The following is a 26,815-nucleotide window of genomic DNA, read 5'->3' on the forward strand; positions in this document are numbered from 1 at the left end:
ACTCACATTTGGAGAGCTTAGCAAATAGAGACTGACTCTCCATTATGCTAAGTACCTCCTCGAGATGTCTGAGGTGGTCCTCCCAAGTACTGCTGTAAATCAATATGTCGCCAAAAAACACTAGAACCGATTTCCTCAACTGCTTGTTGAAGATACGATTCGTACAGGACTAGAAAGTAGCTGGTGCATTGGTAAGGCCAAAAGACATTACTAGAAACTCATAGTGCCCGTAGTGACAACGGAAGGCAGTCTTGTGTACATTCTCTGCCCGTACTCGTATCTGATGATAGCCTGAATGAAGATCAATCTTAGAAAAGTATACAACCCCATGTAACTCATCTAACAATTCATCAATGCGCGGAATGGGATATTTGTTTTTTATTGTCTTCTTGTTCAAAGCTCTATAGTCTACACACATCCGTAGAGTCCCATCCTTCTTCTTAACCAGCACTATAGAAGAAGCAAAGGGGCTGGAACTAGGCTGAATGAAACCCATGTCCAATAGCTCATGAATAGTCTTCTCAATTTCATCCTTATAGGCTTTAGGATGATGGTATGGGGTAGTAATCATTGGCTTTGCTCCATCCTCCAACTCTATACCATGCTCAAACCCTCTATCTGGTGGTACTCCCAGGAGGTATATCACCAAACACTCTACCGTGACGACCCATCACTGACTGAATGTCCACATGAAATACACGGTCATCCTGAGATATGGGTGTTTTGGATTTAACCAAACAGTGTGTAACCCAAAGCACATCATTATGCCTAAGGATGGTCTCCATCCTACGAGAAGTCACCTCTTTAGGTCCACCATTTGACGCTGCCCTCAAAATCACCTTCTGCCCACCAGAAAGAAACTCTAATTGCATACGGTGGTGATCAATAATGTAACGCCCAATACCTTGTAACCACTGCATGCCCAAAACCACATCATAATCCTCTATGGGAAGCACATAGAAGTCATTAGTCAAAGTATAATCTCCCATCTGAATACTAAGTTGTGGAATCCGCTTGGTACAACCCAAGATAGCACCATCAGCCACCTTCACTCCAAAACCACCAAACTCCTCGTACTGTAAGCCACGCCTCTCAACTAATTTCTGTTCAATAAAGTTATGTGTAGCACCTGGGTCTACCAAACTGGTGATCTGCTTACCCTTAAGTGTACCTTTCAACCGAAAGGCATGAAACTTAGGATAACTGGAGAGGGTAGCCATAGCTACTTTAGCTGATGCCACAGGCTCAGGGGTGTCTAACTCCAACTGTGTCTGAAACTGCTCAACATCCTCTGTATTATCCTCAATATCAGTATCAGGAACCTCCTCATCCCCTAACTCAGAAGTCACCTCAATCAAATGAACCTTTCCTTACCCATACAACGGTGTCCTAGTTCCCATGGTTCTTTGCAGGAAAAACACAACTTTTTCCTCCTCAATTCATTCCTCGTCTCCTGATTCATCCAAGGAGTTTTAGATGAGGTCCCTCCTTTGTTCTGTGATGTATTGGCCTTCTGTGCAGGCCGTGAATCTCTAAATGGTTTCTTATCTGCTTGATAAGAAGTGGGAACAATATCTAGTCTCAATGTCACATCAATAGCCTCCTTAAGAGTAGCTGGTTGGAAAGCATGTACTAACCCCTTTAGCCTATCCTGCAAACCCTCAATGAACAACATCACACTACGTTTCTGGGGCATATCAGGTACCATAACTGCAATATGCTGGAACTCATTAATATAGGCTTCTGCATGACCAGTTTGTTTAAGGTGAGCCAACTCTTTGTAATAAAGTTCTGTATCCTTACGGTCAAACTGCGCAATGAGTCGCTCGGTGAACTCAGCATAGGAGTGAACTAAGGCATGATCCTGGGTGACCAATCCATGGTGCCACCAATCGTAGGCAATCCCCTCGAAATGCAACACAGCAAACTGAATAGCCTCACGCTCAGGCATGGGCCTTAATGAAAGATATATGTCTAGCTTGTGGACCCAAGCTCGTGCGCTAGTGTCTCCTTAGCCATTATATGGGGCCAATGTAATCTTCCCAGTAGCTCTGTTGAGGTCATAATTCTGCTGCTGCTGTGGTAGTCTATTACCACGATCTCTCCTGAACCTGTTTGTATCTCTACGCTGTGCACAATAGTGGGGAAGAGGGAAGACGTCCCTAACCTTAGGAGGTAGAGCTCTCCACTCAATTGTGGCCGCTAAAACTGACTCCTGAAACCCCACTTCTGGTGGTTCCACCTATGCTGGCCGTTCACCTGGTATGAATTGGGGAAGCAATGGCCTATTTGTAGTAGGTGTATGATGGCGATGCCTCCTACTGGAATGAAGGGAGCTCCCAACTGAAGAATGGGACTGATGGCTGCGCTAACTACCAGCCACTGAAACTGATCTACCTTGCCTGCCTCTATGTCCACCCATCGCCAAACGCTCCAAGGTATCCTGTAATCTGTCTAAAGCTTGAGCAATCCTGGGCTGAGTAGTGAATAGGGTTCGCACCATCTCTCTTTCTTCTGCTTCTGTAGGCATGCCGTCGCCAGTAGTACCCTGTGCCTCGCCCATAGTTGGTATCTGTGTGTCTCTGGTAGCCTCTGCTTGCCACTGGTTTCTCCTGCGCTCGTAGAACCTGTGTATTTCTCCACTAGGATGCATAGATTTGTATTCAATCCACCAACTAGTGACTACCCAGATGCCAATATGAATTATCAAAGCTTTTTAGCCAGTACCCAGATGCTGAAATGAATTATCAAAACTTTTTATCCAATACCCAGAAGCCAAAATGAATTATCAAAACTTTTTAGCCAGTAACCAGATGCTGAAATGAATTATCAAAACTTTTTATCCAATACCCAGATGCCAAAACTGTTGTAACAATTTCTCACAAACCCTACAGGCTAGCAGGATGTAAGCTCTGATACCACTGAAAGATCCCTGATGGATCTTTGCCGCTAATTTGCTTTAGCTTTATTATATTTTTTCTTTTTAATTTTCTTTTTCCTGTTTATTAAAGTTTTCTTGCAGAACTAGATGGAAATGCAAAAGAGTTTGTTTGTTTTTGCGTTTTTTATGATTATTCAACATAGAAATGAGAAGGAGCAAATGATATGAAAAGAGTCTGAAAATAAATAACAATATGCAGCAAAATCAGAATTGATACAAATCGTACTAGGCAGATATTTGAATTATAGAGCCAAATAAAGGATCCAATACATTTTCCCTAACAATGACGCCAAACTGGCTGATGGAAAAAGACTGTGAACATGCAAATGTCTGCTGTTGATTATCCGACTCTCTATATTTCAAAGTGCTGCAAATGGCGGCTACTGCTGCAAGGCTCACTTTCCCATGTACCAATAATCGTGCCCAGCTAAACAATACTGCAGACCCAAGCTGAAATGGCATCTTCCTTCCCTGATAACAGCTGATACCACTGAAAATTCCACGACCAAATACTGCTGAGGGTTACGTCCCAGCCAGTAAATACCCTGGGGTTTGCGTCCCAGAATAAAATTGCCCAAGCAGAGCAAATTTGTAAACAAGTTTAAAATGCATAATATGAATGAGGAATGGCACCTCCATCTCCTTATAACCCCTTCCAAAGAAAATCAAACCCTAAAGTGACTCCAAAAGGCGTTGGGTTACAAAAGTGATTTAAGTCTTATTTTAAAGTGGCAATGTTACTAAAAATGACCCTTTTTCTCCATAGACATAAATCCGTTCACTGAATCGCCCTGAGACCAAATAGAAAGATTTAGAAAAGTTCAAGACCTTTCCAACGAGCTATCACACCAAGGGGTACGCATCCAAACGAGGTCAAAATTCCCCTTATTACTCCAAAATGGCTATTAACTTAGCCTTATTTAATTATTAAACGCTAACTTAGGAAATATTAAAAATATAACCCAAATAGCTACAAAATGTCCAACTGACATCACAAGCCATAAAATCATCCTGTCACCTGTCTGTGACTGAAGTCGGAAATCAAGGATCCACTGGCAGTCTCATCCCTAAAATCTAGGGATGCTCCTAAATTTTAGGAAACAAGCTCTATCCCTCTGAAATTGAACCCAAAGAGAAAACTCATGGAAACCCAACCCTGTGCATGATCATACCTCCTCAAAAGTAGGAATGAACCCCATAAATATAGGAACTGTCACCTAAAAACAAGGAACGTCTCCCAACTGATCAATAACCGCCAGAACACCAAGTCCCCAACACTGAATAACCATACTGGGTCTCTATCCAACCCTGTCAGCCTACAAGACCCCATAATAAGCTGACTCACATGTCTTTGCTAGACTGAGCTAGAGTGGGGACATGACATCTAATAACACTGCCATTGTAATTGGTGTGTTCCAAATGTAGATTTGAAGACTTATAAATATGAGAGGGGTCTCACGATAGATAATAATAATATATTAACAATAATATAAATAATTGTGTATATATATATATTTGTCTAAATGGTGATTTACCATCAACAATGTATCTCATGATTAGATCAATTTCTAAAGCTACAAACTTAACACTCCCTCTTGGCTAGGGAGGATTTTTATAGAACACATATTACTCTCAAGTATATGAAGAGATATCATCTTAGTATGATATTCCTGGAATGACATATTTAAGGATATCAACATATATCTCTCAACTTAGATGTTATCTTTTCAATATAATCCGAAGTACGTTTCAACAAATAATATTAATCATATGATATTCATCATACTTATATTCTTTTGGTATGTGCACTGGCAGCAAATCCTTGATACCTACCAAAAAAACATGTTATATGTTATATCCTAGTAGAATATGAGTTATTTAATTTTTCATACTTTGGGACAAAAACATAATGAAGTCGCTCAGATAACTAGTAATCAACATGTCCGGAACTCTATCATGACAAGTATCATGATCTTCTGCACTCCGGGACAACAAGTTAATATAGTTTGATCATGATACGTTCATTATCATGACTACCGACACTTCGGGACAACAACTTAATGTAGTCTGTCATGATAACAGGTCAAGCTATTGATAAGATCGTCACCTTACAATAGCAACCCTCCAAATATATATATATATATATATATATATATATATATATATATATATATAACAAGCAAAGATCAACACCTTTCATGACATAATCCACATGCAAAATAGTAACCACCATGAACCAAGTCAAAGGGTGGAACAAACACTTTCACCTCAACTTCTCTCTCACAGAGAAGAATGCATTACAAGGAATTTCACTTAGAACTTCTCCCTCATAGAGAAGATATCATTCACAAGGGATTGCACCTCAAAATTCTCCCTCTAAACAATGATCCTGGGAAGTCCTCTCCTGCAATTACTCCCTTAGAGGCTCTCTTCGCCCAAGGATGCCTATCAGACTCCCTCTAAATCTAATATCGATCTTCTGACTTTCTGGTGATAAGTCATTACTTCCTCATTATATTCAAAAGAGTAGGCACATGAAAATCATGGAGTCACACATATGTATTTCTGGACTCCCTCTAAGTATCAATCTTCTAAGTTCATATGTTGCCTTGAAGAAGTGTCAGACTCCCTCTTAATATAGAATAATAGTCATCTCACAGAGTCCCAATCATTGAAGATATTTTTCTTCCAAAAAACTCATAGATCGAGTCTTGCACTAATGCCTTGGCAGCATACCTAATGCACCATTATTTTCTTCTTGCAAGAGCAACCCCTAGAGACCAAAGAATGCAACAAGAGTACATCAAGGCACATGACTTATTATTCATACACATAAGCAAGAGACTATAATAAACAAATAAGTGTAATACTCAAAGATAATAAATACTTATCTATACATCAACATGGTTGATATAAATGCTTCAATGAAGGTCCATATGCATCAAATCAGAAAATGCCTCCAATGGGAATGCAACATTGGTTAAGGTGATTATTCAGTCCCCCACAATGTAAAATTCCCACATATTTCATTTTCTAGAATTATCAATCAATTTGAATCATCAAATGGTCTAGTTCAATAGCTTTGAAAAGAAAATCACTTCCACTTGTAGATGAATATCCATAATTATATGTTGTTTAATAGCTTTGAAAAGAACATCACTTCCACTTGTAGATGAATATCCATAATTATATTCCCTTAGCGGTGAAGCATAAAGCATATATTCGTTCTATATTTATTATTTGATGGAAATCCTTGTGACTGGTGTAATTTGTTTATGTCTTGTATTAAATATCATGCCAACATTCCTTGAATGAATATAGTCTTGGCTCTTTCTTACATCCCCCCTCATCTTTCATAGCATACTCCTCTTAATCCTCTTCTTGATGGCACATAGTTCTGTCCTAATTCAAATCCGTTGCTTTTAACCATCTCTTAATAAATGGCAGTCCGGATTCCTTACTAATTCTCCACAAACTCCACTAGTGTTCCTAATTTAAGGGTCTGAATGTACTGTGCACCCATTCCCAATGGCCCCTCAAGTCCTGATGGTTATGAGTATCACTTGGTCTTCTTATAATTGTTGCAGACATGATCTGAAGCTAATATCATAGAAGGGATTCTACTATAAACAATATATCAGGTTTTATTTTACAATCCAATGTTTCTTCCTCTTGGTTGCATGTTATTTTACATGTCCCGACCATGTATTAAATCTGATCATTGTATTAGTGGTTACTTTGTCTTTTTCACACCCATTATTGGCAACGTCTCTTGTTTTACTGCTCCGTGATAGTACTCTTTAGTCACTACTTCCTCATTGGCATAGCTCGGATCAGCCTATTATTGCTTTTTTTGCACCTCTATCTCCTTTACAGGGTATGAAAAGACCGGTTAGTTCTATTAGTGGTCATTCCAGATCGGTTAGACCTCGCAGTGGTTTCTTGCGTCAGCGACACTCTCCTATGAGTTCTCAGAGACAGTTTAGGGCTCCTGTTCATTTACAGTCTTATCCTTCTGTGACTGATTTCTTTTTGCCTAGGAAGGACTCCTAGTCTTTCTCTTGTCCTCTCTCTACTTCTGTTCTTCTTGTTGTTTCTTGTTGTTCGGTTTTCACAGACAGCGTTTGGTGTTATTGCTGTTGTGAACTGTTTGGTTGTAGACTCTCAGTCTCATAGACCTTTTGTGGTCTTTTGTTGGACATTAATAATTTTATCTTATCTTATCTTTTTTAGATGGTTGTTCTCTGTAATATCTTCCTAAAAGCTTCACCACTGAAGTGCTAGACCCACTTGTATGTAATGTCCTCATTTGTTGCCAACATCAGAGTTTCAGGGATTAGCCTAATATTGGATCCTTGTAGGCTAATGAGGATGGTTAGAGGGTCTTCTGAGGATTGATTCATTTCCAACATTTAGGGATTTATGGGTTTGGCCTTTGTTCGATATCATTTGGACTCCATTTGCCATACTTACTATGTATAGTAAGTTAGGAGTAATAGAGATGGACCCTTTCTATTTTTAGAAAGTGTATTTGGTCACATGGGGAATTATGAGGAGAGATTCCTATTTTAGATGGCATGACAATTAGACAAATATTTCAAGAGATATTAAAGTTTAAGTGACTTAAGTGATTTATTTAAATATTTTAATGTTATTATAAAGTTATGAAGTAGCTTATAATAATGAAGTTGCTTTAATATTATAAAGTGCAAATATAAAGTTACTTTATGATTTAAAGTCACTTTATGACAAAAGTAACTTAAGTGACTAAAAGACGAAATTGTTTTTTTATCCCACATTGCCTAGTTGTTTGTCTCTTCCCTCATATTAAGGTTATAAAAACGTGGAGCTACATTGGGATTAAGACCATAAGATATAATATAGATGAAAATAAACAAGATGCTTAAATTTTCCCTTGGTCCCGTAAGCTACCCAAGACATGAAAGGGACTTAGAGGCCACCTGGCCCGGACAATTTCTGTTGCAGTTCATTTTGCAGTGATCTGAGGTGGTTTTGAGCACACTTACTATTTATAGTAAGTCATTACGGGCATATCTCGATGCAATAACCCCAATAGGTTATAACTTCGTCAAACACCAAAAATCTTTATACTTCAATTGTTTGACATTTCGTCAAACACTTTGCAAGCAAGCTCTGATACCACTGTAATAATCCTGCTCAATTCCGACCTTAAAATGCTGATTGAAGGCTCGAAGAATTTTGTCAAACACTTTGCATAGAAGGGGTCATATGACTGATATAACTTTTCAGATTGCTGCAATGACTCTTGTTTCGATTTGCATCAAAGAGAATGCTTACAAAAAAAACTCCAGATTGTCTAAACAATGACCTAACATGAATGTGCAACTAATTTTGACAATATTCAATACAAATATGAGACTTAACTACTTGCAATATGCAGCTACAGCAACTAGTGATTATGACAAATACTTTGGATGCAACCTAAGATGGCATTAATGCACTTACAACCAAGTGTCATTAATATAAACACTTAGTATGCAAAATTATAACATTATTTATGCTAAAAAGAGAACTTACAGCCAATTGACATTTTGTCAAACAATTGGCATGCAAACTAATAAGCTGATCATCAAACTCTAGGTTTGCAATATAGATAGTCTAAAAATTACAATGCTCTTTCAATTGCAAAATCCTAGCCTTCCTTTGATACCAATAATGCCAAATGGAAAACAAAGACAAGTACAATGTGGAATAGTGAAGTGCTGAAGCTATATTTTGTACCCAGCTGAAAACCTACATTTCTCAGAAAATAGGCCAAATGAGAAGTGAAGAACCTGATTGTAGATGGCTGCAATAATTTTCTTCAATGCTGCCCCTTCTGCTTTGTTTTTTTTGTCTGATCTGCTATTTTCCACTTGCTTTTTCCGGATTTTCTTTTTTGAACTGCTTTTTCGGATTTTTTTTCGGACTGCTTTTTCGGTTCTGCTTTTTCGAACTGCTTTTTTGGCCTTATTTTTCGACCTGCTTTTTCGGTTCTGCTTTAAAATGGCTTCCTATAATTTCAGACCTGCTAGAAATGACCTCCAATAATTTTTGCCCTGCTAAAAATGCCTCTTGAAATGCTGGAATGCTGAAAAATGGCCTTAGGCCCAATGATGCCCTAGTTGAAGTGACTGAAGTATCACCTCCAAAACAAATCCAAGGGAGTTTTCGTTCCCAAAGATCAACTAACTATCTGAAACCACTTGGCTCCACAATAGACTATGTGACTGAATCACAATTTGATGTCAAGAGAGAAATAAACAACTGGATGATCAGAATGAAGCTCGGGGTGACTATTTATTCTTTTTTCTCCACTTTCTCCAGAAACTTCTAGAACATTATTTTATTTTATCTATTAAGTGACTTTATAAAATATTTTATAATTCAAGTCACTTTATTAAATTAATTAAATATAAAGTTACCTTTTAATATTTATTTATTTGATAACTTTATAAATAATTAACTTAATACCACTTATTTATTTAATTAAAATAATTAATTAGTCATCCTCATAAAATATTCATTATTTTGGACAACCTAATTAATTAAATTAATTAAATCAAATTGCCTCCAAAATGGGGACATGACACTCGACATCCAATGACAAAGGTGTTGGTGACAAATAGTGTAATATCATTAAGTTCATTTAGTTATCATCGATATATTTTATTATGCGTAAATAAAGATATTTTATAAAGGTACATTTAATTATTTAACTTTATCAATGCATAGTCTATAGTTTATGGAAATATTTAATTAATTATTCTATAATACTTTGGAGAATAAATGAAAGTTAGTGGGAACTTAAGTGAAGGAAAATCATGTTATGTGACATGGAAATATTAAAGAAAAAGTAATCAGGATCATGAATGTCATTGAGTTTTCTATTGTGATTTTTGCTATGTTACCTTCTTTTAGGGAATTCAATTTTGATTCTGATGATGCTCTTTGTATGGGGTTTCTGGAGAGGAGAGAGTTTGAGTGTGTTGGTTTATTAGTCATGATCAGAGTAGCGCAGTGTTAGCATGGTGGTAATGTTCTAAGTTCTATTCAAATTCTCGAGATTGCTATGGTTAGAAGCTCAACAAATAATAGGAATGTGATAGTTTATGTTGACATCACAGCAATTGGTCCTATGGATTCTCAATTTGGTCTTTTCAAAGTGCAGTTTCTTGATGAGATGTCTAAGTTCATGTAGTGCTCAATTGTTCTCTTGCTGAAGGTTGGCAGGAGGTCTCTGGTTTGGGCACTTTGCATGACAGTGTCTATACTGATGGTGCTGTAGTTTTTGTAGGTTGACTTGGGATCCTAAGCTTATTCTTGGTTTTATTATGTATCAGTTTGCTGGTTCTAGATTGCATTGGCATTGCTTGAGGACAAACAATCTTTGGGAAGGTACTGTCCCTGTTCTAACACAAGTTGTATGAGTTTGATGTTAACCTATTTTCCCTTGGTCTTGTAAGCTACCCAACACATGAAAGGGACTCAGAGGCCATTTGGCCTAAGCAATTTCAGTTGCAGTTCATTTTAAAAGGTGATCTGAGGTGGTTTTGAGCACACTTACTATTTATGGTAAGTCATTATGGACATATCTCGACATCCAATGGCAGAGGTATTGGTGATGAATTGTTTAATATAATTAAGTTCATCTATTTATCATCGATATATTTTATTATGTGTTAATAAAGATATTTTATAAAGTTAAATTTAATAATTTAACTTTATTAATGCATAGTCTATAGTTTGTGGGAAATATTTAATTAATTATTCTATAATACATTGGACTATAAATGAAAGTTAGTGGGGACTTAAGTGAAGGAAAATCATGTTATGTGACATGGAAACATTCAAGAAAAAGTAATCGTGATAAAATAGTGGTAAAAAAAGAAGCCGTGACAAATCGGGGTGAAGAAAATCCCAAAATTATAGGAAAGGGCAAAAAAGGGATTTGTTTATCCTACATTGTACGGTGAGTGAAAAAACTCTTAGAAAACACTATAAAGAGATGCAAATCCCTTCTTTCAGTAGTAGGCTTGGATAATATATAAAAGTTGAAAATGTGTAGATTTTCTCTTGGGGGCTTGGGGGACGAAATCCCTCTATTTGGACATTCTTCTCGCTGTTGCAAGATACTCTCAGGAGGATTGGAGTTCGAATTTGGAAGGTCAAATCTATCACTATTTCTTCTAGTTACTGAGATTGAAGTTGTCAGTCAAGGTTTTGATTTTAGTAGTATGAGTTGAAGGTTGTTATTGAAGAATCTAGAATCGATCAGCTATTTGGTGCACATTAATCATATTATTTACATCAAGAACAAGCTTCTGTACAGGGTAGAGACCAGTTAGATGTGTTGAAGAAGCTGGAGTGAGACATAACTTTAAATACAAGCCATACATGTCCAGGAGAGTTCGAGATTCATGGTTGGATCAGTTTAAGGAGTTTGGGACGCATAAATATTGAGGAAATCGTCTGGGAGGTATACTTATCTACCTGCTACTGGATAGTACTGTTTTTTCATTTTAGAGTTCAGAACATTTATATATGTACTGCAGTTAACGGCTGTGATCAGACCTGCCGCTGTTTGTGGGAGTTTGGAGGCGTGTTGTTCATAATATAAGGGCTTTGAACTGCACTGAAGGGGATCCCAGACTTCTGATTTTTTATTCCTACTACAGCTATATCAAGTTGTAGCAAAAGGAGTCCACATCTAGGGTTTAGAGATTGTTGTAGTTGCTGGCATTACTGAAGTTCTATTGGAATTCACCATTTCGAGTATAGCTATTAAAGGGCATGACTGTAATTTTTATGTAGTTACTAAGTGTATACTCAAAAATATGTGGATAAGATATCAAATTTTGTATCTTTAAGATTCAAAAAATTTAGTTTACAAATGAGGCAGAGCTTTACAGAATTTCTTGTCTTGGCCTCTTGACATGTAATAATCCTTGTAGGCTTACTCTGATTTCTATTTCAATTCTTAAAAGGGTTTGGCTGCAGTCATTCATTTACTAGACCTATTTTAGAATTAATGAGACCTGAGGAGGTGGGTAAGGAGGCATATAAGGATCTCTTAGTGTTAGGCAGCCAAAATGATAATAACATGGGTGAATTTAGTAGACAAATGTCAGACTATGATGAGGGCAAAATAAGTGTAATGAGAGCTAGGCATTTAAAGTAATAGCAATGATCTAAAAAATACCTCAACGAGATCTTGGAGTGATCTGATCCAATTTTTAATTTGGGAGGTTAGTGTAGTTAAATGCGTTGTTGAACAAAATTTTAGTGAGGTGATTTCCAGGTGTAAACTGGCTAAATGATTAAATTATGTCGGCAATCACCAACTTTAAATATGTTTTCATACATTTACTTGAATTGCATCTTTAAAATACCACTACGTGGGAAATATGGAATCAATGATATCAGTTACTAGCTATGTTGCATGGGTATGCTACCCACACCCCTGGGATGCATACCCACATACCCAAGTACCAGGTAATCAATTGAGGGCATCATAGCTAAGAACCTTGATTAAGATTTCTGTTTTTGTTTGCATATCAGCTTTCTGTTTATCAAGCTTAATTCAATAAGTAATTAGTTTGAAACTTTGATACAATACTGATCAACAGTAAACTTTATCACCGTTCTATTCAGAAGTTTATCATTTACAATATGCCATTGTTATATGATTTATGATCTTCGCGTTCATGTTTTAAGTTTGCCTTTTCTGTTAAGCATCTAAACATCTAGCTTATATTATTATTACGGACGCTGCAAATCTGAAACTGAAAATAATACATTACATCTACAAACTTTATCACTGTTCTTCTTTTGAAATACCATTGCCATGACTCATGTTTTCAGATTTCATTTAAGTATTAAAAAATATATATGCATTTTTTGAAAAATAGTTGTACCCGTACCCGTACCCTAAGTACCCAAATATTACCATCCCCGTGCAACTTTGGTCACTACTTTAAATATGAGTTTTCTATGGTTTGTTGACAATGTCATGATGTTATTGTTTGCAGCTTCAATCAATGATTTGGATATCCACCTATTATTTTCAAATTCTTTGCAATCTATTCATACTCAATTGTCTTTGTTGATCATATGTTCATGTTTGACCTCCAAAATATAATTGTAAATTTTGATGGATGGAATTTTTTAATAGATTATTCTTTCAATTTAATTTATATGCTTTAATTTTTTTAATAAGACTTGAATGCATCTTGTATGGTTATCATAGTTACATATGGCATTTGATTGGGTTAGTTATTCTTATAGGATTTTGTCAAAGTGTAAATGACTAGTGCTAACTATATATTGTTTGCAATTAATAGTTGTTTGTGGTGGACCTCCGAGATAAAATGTCAAAATTCTCCTTATATGGAGTGGTTAAGTTTCTTGGTCGTGCTCTTGGTAGCAGTGATAATATTTTCCTTTTGAAGGTTGAAGACGCCACTGGCACTATAACTATAAAGTTGAGCTTCAACAAGAAATGGTAAGATTAAACACATATTTTGAAGTATAATTTCTAAAGTTTGGTTATGGTTAATACAAATATGGTGAACTCATTGATGTTTCTATTTTTTTCGATGGAAGCTAAAAATAACTCATTATTTATAACCAAAATAAGTGTAAGACTGAATTTAAGTTTGTAATTAATTTGATTGTTGAATCTTTAGTAGAGTAAAGTATCTTTCATAATACTGATCTGTTTTCTCCAATTGTAATATGCAAAACAGTCCACGGTGTATATTTCTTCATTGTATTGGGTCTTATACTCTGTAATGTCCCCATTGCGATGTACCTTTATATATTTAAATGCAAATTGGGTACAAAATGACATCCTCATATGGAACGTTGATGGTTGGTAGCATGATAGTTTGAAGGAAAATCAAAATAGCAAATTGTCTTTGTGAAACTATAAGTCTATACCAAATCAAAACAATCTACCTCTACCTCTTCCCAATTTCAGTAGAATCTAGGGGAGAGGTAGAGGGTCTAGTCGTAGGAATCCACTGTGGTTGCATGGTAGGCCTGCTCGCTCAGCACAACTAGTTGTGGGTTGACCCCCATTGTAATGTCCCCTTTTATGAGAAAAGTTTAATGATAATACAAATTAAATAAATGATATATATAATTATAATTGTAATCATATTCACATTAAATAAAATTAATAAATAATTATACATTATTACTAATAATATCATATATAGGATTATTAGTAATAATAATATATGATATAACAAATGAATAAAAATATAATGTATTCAACAAATAATTATATAATATGATATTTATGTATATTTAAATATAAGACATAAAACTAACTATTATTAAATATATATTTATATTCAATATATAAACTAGAAATAATTGATGAACTATAATAAAAATAATTATACATTTTGGAATATAATATAGTTAGTTACTAAATAAACAATTAAACTTATCCTTACTAAAAGTTGCGACCTTTCCCATCATTGGATATATAGTAAGGGAGGAGAGCATTTTTGAAGAACATGGATAGAAATTTTTATATTACCATTCCATCCTTTGCTTATTACAGTAAATGGAGCAGCGTTCAGAATATTCTACCAATTCGAATGAGAAGAGAAAACATAAAAAATTCAGAACCATAGCCGAAATCGACGGCATTAATCCAACGTGGCTTGGAATCTATATTATCCAAAAGAGGACAAGATACATCAAACTACAGACCCTTTGGCATCCGACTCAGCAGGAACAGAAAAGAAAAGATTGACAAGTTCAAATCCAACTCAACAGAGTAACACCAATCATTGAAGAAAGGCAGATTAAATATCTATGTGTAAGTTATAGATGAAAAATAAAGACAGGTTGGAGCATTTTGAACTCGAGTAATGAGACTCACCGCGAGTCGGGCAAGTCTCCCGAGTTGGTGAGTCTCACATGGCTTGCCAGGTCAAAATGACTCATGACCCGGGCTCGGCAGGTCAGGTGAGGTGACTTGCCTAACTCGTGAGTCAAGGTGTGACTCGCGGGTCAAGACTGACTTGACCCGGCCAAAAATTTATTTATTTATTTTTTAAAATTTTAATTTTTTTTTATAAAAATAAGTTTCTAGAAGTTGGTATGAATAGTCTCAAGATTACAAAAGTTTTCTCTTTCATTGTGTCTATTTGTAATTTCATATTGATTGAAAATGAATAACTAATAAGAATTGACTCAATATTTCAATTTAACCTATTATCTAAGGTTAAAAATAATATTTTAAATGCTGATAACACTGAAATGGTCTCTTCAAAGTTTGGGATTTGGATTCTTATCCATTGCTTATTCAATTGCCTGGAATGACAGGAATCAAGATTAGTCTAGTTCTTAGAATTTCCTGCAATTTTTGTAATAATGTTTTCAGTTTCCTTTCCTTGATCAGATTAATTTAAATCCAATGTGTGAAGAGTGTTGAATTTAAAGGCTTGAATCATGTGTGTTTGGTTTTGGTTCTTAATTAATTGGTTCCTAGGAAGTTTTTAATCCTTTCCTCAACTATTGACTATTTTTGAATGGTTATTTCCATCAGATTTAACGTTTAAGTCTCAACTCTAGATGAGACCAAATGAACATCCATAGAAAAGCATATAAAAATCTTAAACATATACATATTTGTAGCCTGAAAATAAGAATTAGGTTCAGACTGCCACCTAGGATGCATATAAAAAACTAAATCAACTTAAAAGTCAAAATTGTACTTTATTGTAAAATTTTCAAACTTGAATGTCATGATAGATATTCATAGTTCAATGTTGAATTAAGAATAGCAGCATTTAACTTCATATTGGTCTTGACTCTTTATAATGATCTTCATTGTTAACATCAACATAAGATGTAGGTAGATTTGAAGAAATAAGTGTCATTTGTACTCACTAAAAGTTTGTTGTCTAGTTGACTCCTCAAACGATGAAATCGATGTATGTTGAAGTATATGATCAAATTACCTTCCATTTCATGATGTTATTGTGTCTTTAAGCTTTATTCAATAATGGGTGCATGGAACATTCTTTAAATCCTAAAAAATTTCAAAATTTCGAGGTTTTTTCACTTTCTACAGTGACTATCGAGTCCGAGTCGAGTCATGAGTCAAATTACCTTTGCTGAGTCCGATCCGGGGCCGAGTCATGTTACTATGTTTTGAACAGAGGCAGTGATAAGAATTTAAACAATAACAGTAGTTAGTGTCATCGGTAAATATTGTGTAGCCAATGGGTTCATGTCTTTGGTAAAGATTTGTAGCTGACGGATAGATTAGTATTGTTATGTAGTCGACGGACCGCTTCGGGAAGGTTCGGCAGAAAGTATTTATACTCCATCTGAGATCATTGAAAATCATCTTATCAAGCATAATGTAATGTCTTTGGCATATGCGAATAATAGAAGTTCTGTTGTTTTTATCTATTGTCTGTGTGCATTGATCTATTTACCCCATGCGGTAAACATTTGGTGCCATTGCTCGATGGACCTAGAACAAAGGCTGGAATGACGACTAATGCCAAATCAATTAAACAAAAATAAGAATAAGTTGAAGGACAAAGATGAAATCCGCACAGCTCAAAGAAATTTAATTTTGGCACAGCAGGCTGCATGCAGATAGAGGTTTCAGAAGATTGCCGATGGACACCGAAGCCTTCAGGAATTGTTGGAGACTTGACAGTAGGTGGAATTGGTGGAAGAAGCAAGGGAGAAATTTTTGAATCTGTATTCGCCAAGGGAAGAGAATCCAGACGGAAGGGAATTAACTTGCACGGCTCAGAGTGTCGAGGGAGCACGAGCGTGGAGTGAACTCTTCGCCTGCGATACACTTCCAGAATGGGAAGACCCTTCTTCACCACAAAACATGGCTGTTGGAGATAAGATAACTGTTGGAGAGTGCGTTGGTGTGGTAGTGCAGATCATCAGTGTGGGAGTGCAAAGCCATGGTGTTGGAGTGCAAACCGTCGGTGTGGGAGTACAAAGCGCCAGTGTGGGAGTGAACAGCACTAGTGTTGTATGATCGAACAACGTCCGTGCACAAAAATCAATAGTAATGGTGGGACCAAAGGAAAAGCTACCAAAGTTTGATGGCGATGGTATGGTCGATCCAATCAGACACAATAAAACATGCGAAATGATTTGGAGGGCAAATGGCATAACAGATACAAACGAATAGGTCCGGCAATTTCTGGTAACCCTACGGGGTGTCGCAATTGATTGGTTTGCTGATACAAATCCCCAAAAGTTAACCAATTGGGACAACATTAAGGAGTTTATCACAAAATTTCAATTGTTGCGGGACGACAATGAGATTGTAGCGGAGATATACAACACAAAGCAGGGGAAGAATGAAATTGTTCGAGTATACGCCAGGAAATTAAAAGACTTAATAAATAAAATGGAAAATAAGCCGGCAGATGGGTTGCAAAAGAGATGGTTTGTTTAAGGCCTATGCCTGAAGTTGCGGAAGAAGATGAAGATTGTGCCACTGTCGTTATACACTGAAGAATACAATCGAGCAATGAACTTAGAAAGCGAGCAGAAGACGGAAAAGAAAAAGAAGAGTAGTTCATCCGATTTAGATGATGACATGTCTTCGGGAGAAGATAGCAGCAGCGATGATGAAAACAGTAGCAAGGTCTGCGCTCTCCAGAAGGACATGATCTGCATGATGAAAGAATTTAAGAACATGCAAAAAGAAACAAAGGGAAGCGAACTATGGTGCACGGAATGCAAGACAAAAGGTCACACAAAGGGATCCTGTCCAAACAACTAGTTCTACAAGATCTGCCAGATCATGGGACATTCCACAAAAGAATGCCCCTTCAATAAGAAAACAAGAGGACCTCAACAAGTGCTCCTGATAGAAGCAACTTCCACGTTAGGAGGGAACGAAAACACAAACATTGATGGTGCCACTTCGGGTGGGTACAGAAATAATAGCAGAGGGCAAAACAACAACAATGCGAACAATAATAATGGCAGCCGAAGTCGAATTCAGTACGATGTGAACGATCGACCGATGGTTCAATGTCGAGCATGTTATTTGTGGGGCCACTTTGCTCGAGATTGTACAACGACAAATGCATCAAAAATATTATGCAGATGGTGCGGACCCAGCGAGCATGAAGATGCCAAGTGCTCGAAATTAGGAGTGAATTTGATCACCATCAGGACAGACGAAGAGGAGTTTTTGGCAATTACACAGAGGCAAGCAAAATTGTCGATGGAAGAAAAGAAGAAATTGGATGAAGCACGGGCAAAAATTGAAAAAGCAACACAGGCAGAGACATCTCAGTTGAAGGACACCACTGGCACCTCAACAAGCAACTGCGCCGAGCAAAACATAATAAGGTAGGTGATGCAAATGGAAGTCCTGATCAAATTTAGTGACCTCACAATGCCCCAGTTACGGACGACCATTCTGAATTATACACCGTTTCCGAAAGTGACGGAGGGAATAGGAAGGGACAATAGTGGAACGACGACAATAAACCCAATGCTTCTGGCACTCACAATGGGAAGGCATCCGACAGTAGTGGAGATGGGCATTTTGGGAACTGTTTTGACCGACACAATTGTGGACGAAGGGTTAGACGCGAATGTGTTACCAGAAGATGTATGGAAAAAGTTAGGACAACCTATGCTGTGGCCACCAACATTCCAGTTGCTCACAGCAGACCAGCACGGGATCAAACCGTTGGGAACATTGAGGGCGCAACCGGTAACTATTGGAATGCAACTATTTTCATTGGACTTCGTAGTCATCCCATTGAAAAGAAAAGGATATGATGTTATTCTGGGACAAAATTAGTCAGTACAAGCAAAAGTAACATGACTGGAAACGAAATACCCTATCAATGGAGCGCGGAGGTAGAAGATTCATAATTGACCTGCACACACTAATGGTAGGTGAGAAGGCATCGTCGTCGGACTCAAAAGGTGAATGCGAGAGCAACGATGAAGGAAAGAAAAGAATGGAACCAGACGAAGGAGTATTGAGATTAGAAGGAGGATCGAATGAGGATGACCTAGACTCGGTGAACAACCTTTTCCACTGGCAGATAGAGGACTACGAACTCTTTCCGAGCTGTGATATGTTAAGGGTGGATGAAGGTCAGAAAGGAGGAAAATGAATGTCCGAAGGAATACAGAGAAGTGGAAGAAGGAAAGGCGGTTATGGCTGAAGTTGAGGGGAAGAACACACAGTACGAACCCAGAAAAAGGAAAGATCCCATTGTCCGCTACACAGTGAACAAACCGCGTGGAAAGAAAAGGTTACACCGCACCATAAAATTAGTAGAAAAGTGCTGACAACAAGGAAATAATCTAGATGAGCGACGATTGCACGCACAATGGGCCACAGAGGTGACACAGAAAAGATGCAAAGCGTGGCGTGATAAGCACTTGGAACCGAATAGGTTTCAGCCGGGGCAATTGGTGTTGAAGTATGACGGACGAAATGAAATCAAACCAAGCAAGTTTAAAATCAAGTGGTTCGGGCCATACCAGATCCGGGAGCTAGGTGACAATGGAGTGATAAAATTGTGGACTTTGGATGGACAAGAAGTGCCTCAGGTAGTCAATGGGTCAAAGTTGAAGATGTACCATGATAGGAAGACTCCCTTGTTGTCGTAGAATGACGAAGTTTGGAGGGAAAAGTGAGTATTTTGTACTTACAAAAAAAAATTGAAAAAAAAGGGGAAAAAAATGAAAAATGGAAAAGAGAGAAGGTCTGCGGATAGCCCCACGGATAGAGTGTCTTGCGGACAGGCTTCCGTAGATAAGCTCTTGCGGTTGGCCTAAAGACTTCGCAGCTATATTCTTCGTCCGTGGCTTCACATTTTCCGCGGCTTTAACTCTTCTCCCACGGACGCTGCATTTCGAGTTCCTTCACCTTTACCTGTTCCCTTCTGTGTGTAGCTTTTGATAAACCGTGGCATAAAATTTGCACTTCTGCGGGCAGAGTAGTATTCCCACGAATGCTTACTTATGTTAGCCGTGGCAAAAACTTATATCAGGGATGTTAAAGCAACTTGTGGGATGTCTTAAATCTCCCGCGGATGAATCGTTGTTGGTGATTGCGGTTTGCTGATTTAAATTTGAGCATCCATGTGCTGAGGGAAGGGATGAAATAGGGAAAGGAAGGAGGATGATTTGCCAAAACTTCATAAACAACTTTATGCAAGAAATGATGATTGTTTTTCGTGGGTTCATTAGGGCAGAACAACACCTCCATGGACTAGAAATCTTCCAGCCGAATTAAAAGATAGCCACAGGGAAAAGAAAGAAGCTATAGGAACAAATTAAGACATTCCGCAGAAAGGCCAATGTGGCAGAAGTAGGAACCTTGCACTATAAAGGCAAAAGCATTAGAGCAGTTACGAGTGATAGAGAGACAGATTAGAGGATAGAGGCACAACAGTGAGCAAAGGAAGGAGCAAAAAAAAAAAGACGACGATAGATTGAAAGTTTGGAATGAGTACTGCATAATGCCAAAGGGAAGGGAAAACATAAGTGGTTGTCAGAAAGAGTGTGCGATTGAAAGAAAATCACAAAAATAGTGTGTTCCATGTAGTTTTGTGTGGGTTTCAAAGTGTTAATTTGGTTTTGGCGGTGGGGCGCTGCCCTTCGACCTCGTTGGGGGCGTTGCCCCCTAGACTCTAGTCGTTGCGGTTATCAGTCGCAGGAAGTGTGACCAGTTGATGAGACCTGGAGCTGCTGTAGGCATAGAGTATCTGTGTACCAGAGGTAGAGAGAGCACTGGAGCAAGCCTTTTCGAGAGGGGTGATATGCTTTGAGGCACTTGGAGTAGGTGTTGGATGTGAAGTTGTCTTTGTGGATGTATAGAGAGCTCGGGAGGAGCTGATCATCCAGTTGAAGACAGTTCAACGACACTTGGTTTAGGGTACCTAGGAGGTGGAAGCATAAAAAGAAGCACAGGTGGCTATCAAGGTTAGCTTGATTAAGGAGACAATATTGCATTAGTAGAGGTTGTAGATGCAATGTGGTTTGGAGACCAGTTTGGTGCAAGCACGGGATGAATGTGAAAGTGATGTGATAGAAACAAATCTATCTTGTTGTAATTATTCAGTTACTGTATTTTGTTGTTAATTTGTCTCAGATATTTTGTAATTGTCGTTCGGAGACGACTTTTTCTTTTGGGGGGATGATGTCAGTAAATATTGTGTAGCCGAGATGTTGTCGGTAAATACTGTGTAGCCGACGAGTTCATGTCGTCGGTAAAGATTTGTAGCCGATGGATAGATTAGTATTATTATGTAGCCAATGGACCCCTTCGGGAACGTTCGGCGGAAAGTATTTATACCCCATTTGAGATCATTGTAAATCATCTTATCAAGCATAATGTTAATGTCTTTGGCATATGTGAATAATAGAAGGAGTTTTGCTGTTCTTATCTATTGCCTGTGTGCATTGATCTATTTACCTCATGCGGTAAATAGTTACATGCACAACGATAACAAAGAAATAAGTAAAGTGATACATGTTGAATAGAGGAAAAATATGATTGTTTTATATTGCAGATGCTTCTAGATTACTGAGAAGATGTGTGGAATAAAGAGCATATTGCAGAATTAGAAGAACGTGGATAGATAGAAGAATAAGAAGAGAATTACCAAACCAGAAGCGATGACAAGAGAGAATAAGACAGAAATCATCACAGGAAAAGGAGGTAAATGTGATGAACATACTAATACCATCAGCACAAACAACAATCAAGTCGACAGCTGGGATAGCAGACCAAATCAATTTCAGAACAGTGAGCCAAGCCAAATAACTGTAAGCAGATAGGTTATATGTGTAAATAGTAAATAGGTCCAAAGACACTCCACATAATAATAAACGATAGGGACAAGTAGCAAGATGGGGTTATAATTCTACTTGACCCCAAATAGAAAAGGAATAATGTGAAGCTTGGAATCCACGTGACCCATAGCCAACTAATCTCTGTAGATAAGAAATGGAGCAAAGAGCATGATTGGTGATGCAAGTAGTTTGTAAGAATATTGAATAGACTCTCACGGCAATATCAGTATAACTATAAGTGGTTCAGAAGTTCAAATATCCTATTATTAAATTGTGTAATTATTTGAACATTGCAAGATGTCTTAGAAATCTTGTTGATATTCATGGGTACCAAAGGACTCTATTGCAAGGCGAAGTGCACAAATGTATAGTACGATAATAGGACAGTCCCATAGTTCCTAGCAAGGATATAAAGGAATTAATTTTGGAGTTAAAGTCTTAAGAGGAAGAGATCTTTGGTGAAATAAAGAATTCTGTCCCAAATTTGTTTGAAGTTGAGGAGGGACATTACATCTATCCTAGAAGAAATGGTGTTAAATCTTGTTCATTAGACTCTAAAGCAATTTAGACGACTTAGGAAATGCCATTACTGAGTTTCTACAAATTTAGATGCAACAAAAAGGAGATAAAACAATGATCAATTGCCTGTTAGGGACAAGGAAATGAGGGAACACCGAGGACAGGGGGAGCTCAATAAAGTGGGTATAAAAAACATCAACTTAATTCAACATAATTTCCCTATCAATTTATTCTTTTGTTTTTAAATTTGAAAGGAAGGGTATGGGAGCGATAACCCCTAGCAAGAGCACGAGGCAATGCCCCTTGCAGGGTCCTAGGGCAGTGCCTAGGGTCCACTCCCTATCGTAATACAAGGCCGGGTTGATGGCAGCGCTCTTGCTGCTAAGCACATTTTCCCTCTTGCATAGCCTTTGGATTCTTTATTTTTAAAGCTTTCTCTCCCGAAATGGATGTTTTGAACACCCTTGTAAACCCTCTTCAAATCCACTCCAAATCGACCTAAGTCCTTACAAATCACATTCCAATACCTTGGAAAGTTTTTTTGGCTTGGACAGCAAAATACAATTCAAAAATTGTAAAATGAGCTTTTGTTTTGAGGTCAAAATCTAATATGGTGCCATGTGCAATAAATAAACAACTTATTGTCGATTAAAAGATGATAAGTTTGCAAAAAGTCATTTATTTTTTGTACTTATCAGCAATAAATTCCAGAGAGTAAACTCGGTGTATACTCACTAGACAAAGCCTATCACAATAAGTTAAAATTGCCGATTAATTAGTGGTTATTGCATCTATGGTTAAAACTTTTCTTGATTTACTACATCACTTCCCATTCTTCTATGTTGAGTATTGCTTTGCTCCTGGATGAATAAACCTTTAGAGATACATAATCTCTACCTTAATTCCTTTCTAGAAATTTCACATTCACCAAGAATGTCCTTGATATAGCCAAAACATTCATTAAGAACTTCCTTGATCTAGTCTCATTATTCACGAAGAATGTCTTTGATCTAGTCTTGACACTCACTAAGAATGTCCATGATCTAGCCTTGACAAGCCACAACCCGCAACCAAGCAAACACTAAGCACAATACATATGGAAGAAAGCCACAACAAATGAGCAGAGATCAACTTGCAAAAAGGGGTCAAACAACAACCACCAGCCATGGGGCAAACAATAACATACAATAGGCAAGAGGCACCAAGGATAGGGCTTCGTAGAGCAAGACGGACATAAGCAAGCCAACAGAGACCAAAATAACACGAGCTTCGGAGACACAAACGCAACCACAAACTGACACAGGCATGGTGGCAAACAAGCACATCAACGCAAAGCATCCTGTTAGTCAGTTTGCATGTTGGATGCATGAGTAGAGTGGAAAAAATTGTTGTTGTGGGGGATGAGAAAATTCAGTGGAATTGACACACTCCTTTCACCGCACAATTGCAATTCAATTCCTCCTCTAAGACCACCTATTTCAAAAATAGCCATTTCGGCCCACGGTAGGAATACAATGCTCATGGAAATGGTGAGCACATGTATTTTGGGCATTTGCCACCCAAATGCAGTAGGAGGAAATGGTGAGGAGGCATACATGTCAACTTTGTAGGGCACTAGAAACGTTGATATTGGGCATGGCAGCAGGAGAACAGACCAGTGACACTTTCAACACTTTCAGCCCATGAGGGGAGGTTATACACAAGGAAAATCAGATTTGAACCCACCCTAAAAATGCATCTGAAGAAGGAACCCTTATTTAGTGCCGACTAGGGAAACAGATATAGAAGGTATACGATCATCGTTTTCAGAGAGAAATTTTTGGCAGCGGAAAAGGATGGAATTGGCTGGAAAGAAATTAACAGCAACATCATTGTAGGGCGTCACCAGCAGTCCCTGTATTTTTTTTCTGGGTTCTTTTCTGCAATAAGGGAAACGACAAACCACGTACATTTGGGGATTTCTATTTCCATTGGTGATGTTCATAGGTTAAGACATCTTTATTTTTTTCTGCAATTTAATTATTAGATTTATTTGGAAGATTTGCGTCTTGAAAAGATATGTGTTCATTTACCCTTAAGCACTTATTTAGATATACAGTATGCTATATAAAAATCATGCAATGCCCACTCCTTTATAAATGTTTGTACATCATTTTTGTAAGTTCACGTGTATATTAGTGTAAAGTCCCTTGGTGTTAGCCGATTGGATGGTTCCGGCAGTGTTTCTGTAGCTGACGGAATGATGTTCGGCGGTGTTTGTGTATTCTGTAGTCGACGGGGTGATGTTTGGCGGTGTTTCTGTATTCTGTAGCCGACGTCGTCGGTAAATAGTTTGTAGTGGATAGAATATTTGTGGCCGACGGACTCCTTCGGGAAGGTTCGGCGGTAGTATTTATATCCCGTCTGGGATCATTGTAAATCATCATTCATCTACTATTGCGAATATAATTTTGCTGTTCATGTTCATTGTCTGTATGCGTTCATTTTCTTTACCTGTACGGTAAACATTTGGTGCCGTTGCCTTATGAATCTGGAAGGTGGGAGGAGTGAAGATTAATGCCAAATCAGCTTAACAAGGATCGAAATAAGGCGAAGGGAAAAGATGGAATCTGTACTGCACAAGAGAATTTAATTCTGGCACAGCAAGCTGAACGCCGACGGAGATTTCAGAAGATTGCCGACGGACACCGGAGCACGGAAGAATTGTTGGAGGAGACTCGGCAGCGGGTGAAATTGGTGGAAGAAGCACGGGAGGAGTTCTTGAACTTGTGTTCGCCAAGGGAGGAAAACTCTGACGGAAGAGCATCAACTTGCACGGCTCGCAGTGCCGACAGAGCACGAGCGTGGAGTGATCTCTTCGTCCAGGATAGACTTCCGCGGGAAACAATTTCAGAGGATCCTTCTTCACCAAGGTTTGCAGCTGTCGACACCTCTGGTGCGGAAGTACAGACCGCCGGTGCGGAAGTGCAGATCGCTGGTGCGGGAGTTCAGATTGCCGGTGTGGGAGTGCTGATTGCCGGTGTAGGAGTGCAGACCTCCGGTGTGACAGTGCAGACCTCCAGTGTTGTGATGGCGGGACCTAAAGAGAAGCTGCCGAAATTTGAAGGCGATGGTACAGCCGATCCCATCCGACATTGTAAGACATGTGAGACGATTTGGCGGGCAAATGGAATCACAGATGCCGACGAATGGGTTAGGCAAATTTCCGGCAACCCTACGGGGTGTTGCAATTGATTGGTTTTCGGATATGGATCTGCAGAAGCTGGATACATGGGATAAGATTAAAAAGGAGTTCTTGGCGGAGTTTAAACTCTTGTGGGATGATAATGAAATCGTAGCGAAAATTTTCAATACCAAGCAGGGGAAACACGAAACTGTCCGTGTCTATGCCAGGGGATTAAAAGACTTAATAAACAAAATGGAAAGCAAACCGGCGGACGGATTGCATAAAAGGTGGTTTGTGGACGGCCTACACTCACAGTTGCGGAGGAAAATGAAAATTGTACCACCGTCGTCATATGTGGATGCTTATAACAGAGCACTGGACCTTGAAAGTGCACAGAAGACAAAGAAGAAGAAAACTAGCTCCTCTGACTCTAATCACGATGAATCTGCTGGAGATGATAGCAACGACGACGAAGGTAGTAGCAAAAAGGTTCGTGCCTTACAGAAGGATATGGTTCAAATGATGAAGGAGTTTAAAAACATGCAGAAGGAGCCAAAAGGCAGTGAACTATGGTGCACGGAGTGTAAGACAGACGAGCATACTAAAGGATCGTGTCCAAAGAACCAATTCTGTGACATTCATCAGATCATGGGCCATTCGACAAAGGAGTGCCCCTTTAACATGAAGACAAGAGGATCTCCGCAGGTGTTTCTCACACAGGAGGCTTCCCCGTCGGGTAGTAGCGGAAACACGAATACCGCCGGTGCTACATCCGGAGGATACAGGAATAATAACAGAGGGCAAATTAATAACAATAATAACAATAATAATGGGAGCCGAAGTCGAACTCAGTATGATGCAAACGGACGGCCGATCGTTCAATGCCGAGCGTGTAATTTGTGGGGTCATTTTGCGCGGGATTGTACAGCGGCAAACACATGGAAATTATTATGTAGATGGTGTGGACTCGGCGATCACGAAGATTCCAAGTGTCCAAAGGCTGGAGTAAACTTGATCACTGTTGGCACGAATGTAGAGGAGGTTCTGGCAATTACACGGAGGCAAGCGGAGGAAAAGAGAAAAGTGGGGGAAGCGCAGGCGGACATTGCAAAGGCATCGTCGGTGGGGACATCTCAGTTGAAGGATATCACCGGCACCTTGGCAAGGAACTTCACAGAACAAAACATTGTACGACAGATCTTACAAACGCAGATACCGGTCAAGATAAGTGACCTTCTCACATTGCCCCAGTTACGGACGGCCATTCTGAATCATACACCGTTTTCGAAAGCATCGGAGGACATAGGAAGGGATAGTAGGGAAGT

General features: G+C 38.4%; 1 protein-coding gene across 4 annotated transcripts in view; it reads left to right on the plus strand.

Moving 5' to 3' along the window:
* Positions 1–26,815, plus strand: part of LOC149561391 (Nucleic acid-binding proteins superfamily) — a 226,939-nt gene that overhangs the window by 173,024 nt on the left and 27,100 nt on the right. For all 4 annotated transcript variants that reach the window (XR_016363812.1, XM_089825121.1, XM_089825123.1 and 1 more), the window contains exon 9: positions 13,306–13,466. Coding sequence is in view for 3 of the 4 variants with exons in the window: in XM_089825121.1 (XP_089681247.1) it covers positions 13,306–13,466 (161 nt within the window). In the remaining variant the exon portion in view is untranslated. The remainder of the gene's footprint in view (positions 1–13,305; positions 13,467–26,815) is intronic.

Source organism: Cupressus sempervirens, chromosome 4 (assembly GCF_028749045.1).
Source record: "Cupressus sempervirens isolate cs-2001-9-10 chromosome 4, ASM2874904v1, whole genome shotgun sequence".
Lineage (NCBI taxonomy): Eukaryota > Viridiplantae > Streptophyta > Pinopsida > Cupressales > Cupressaceae > Cupressus > Cupressus sempervirens.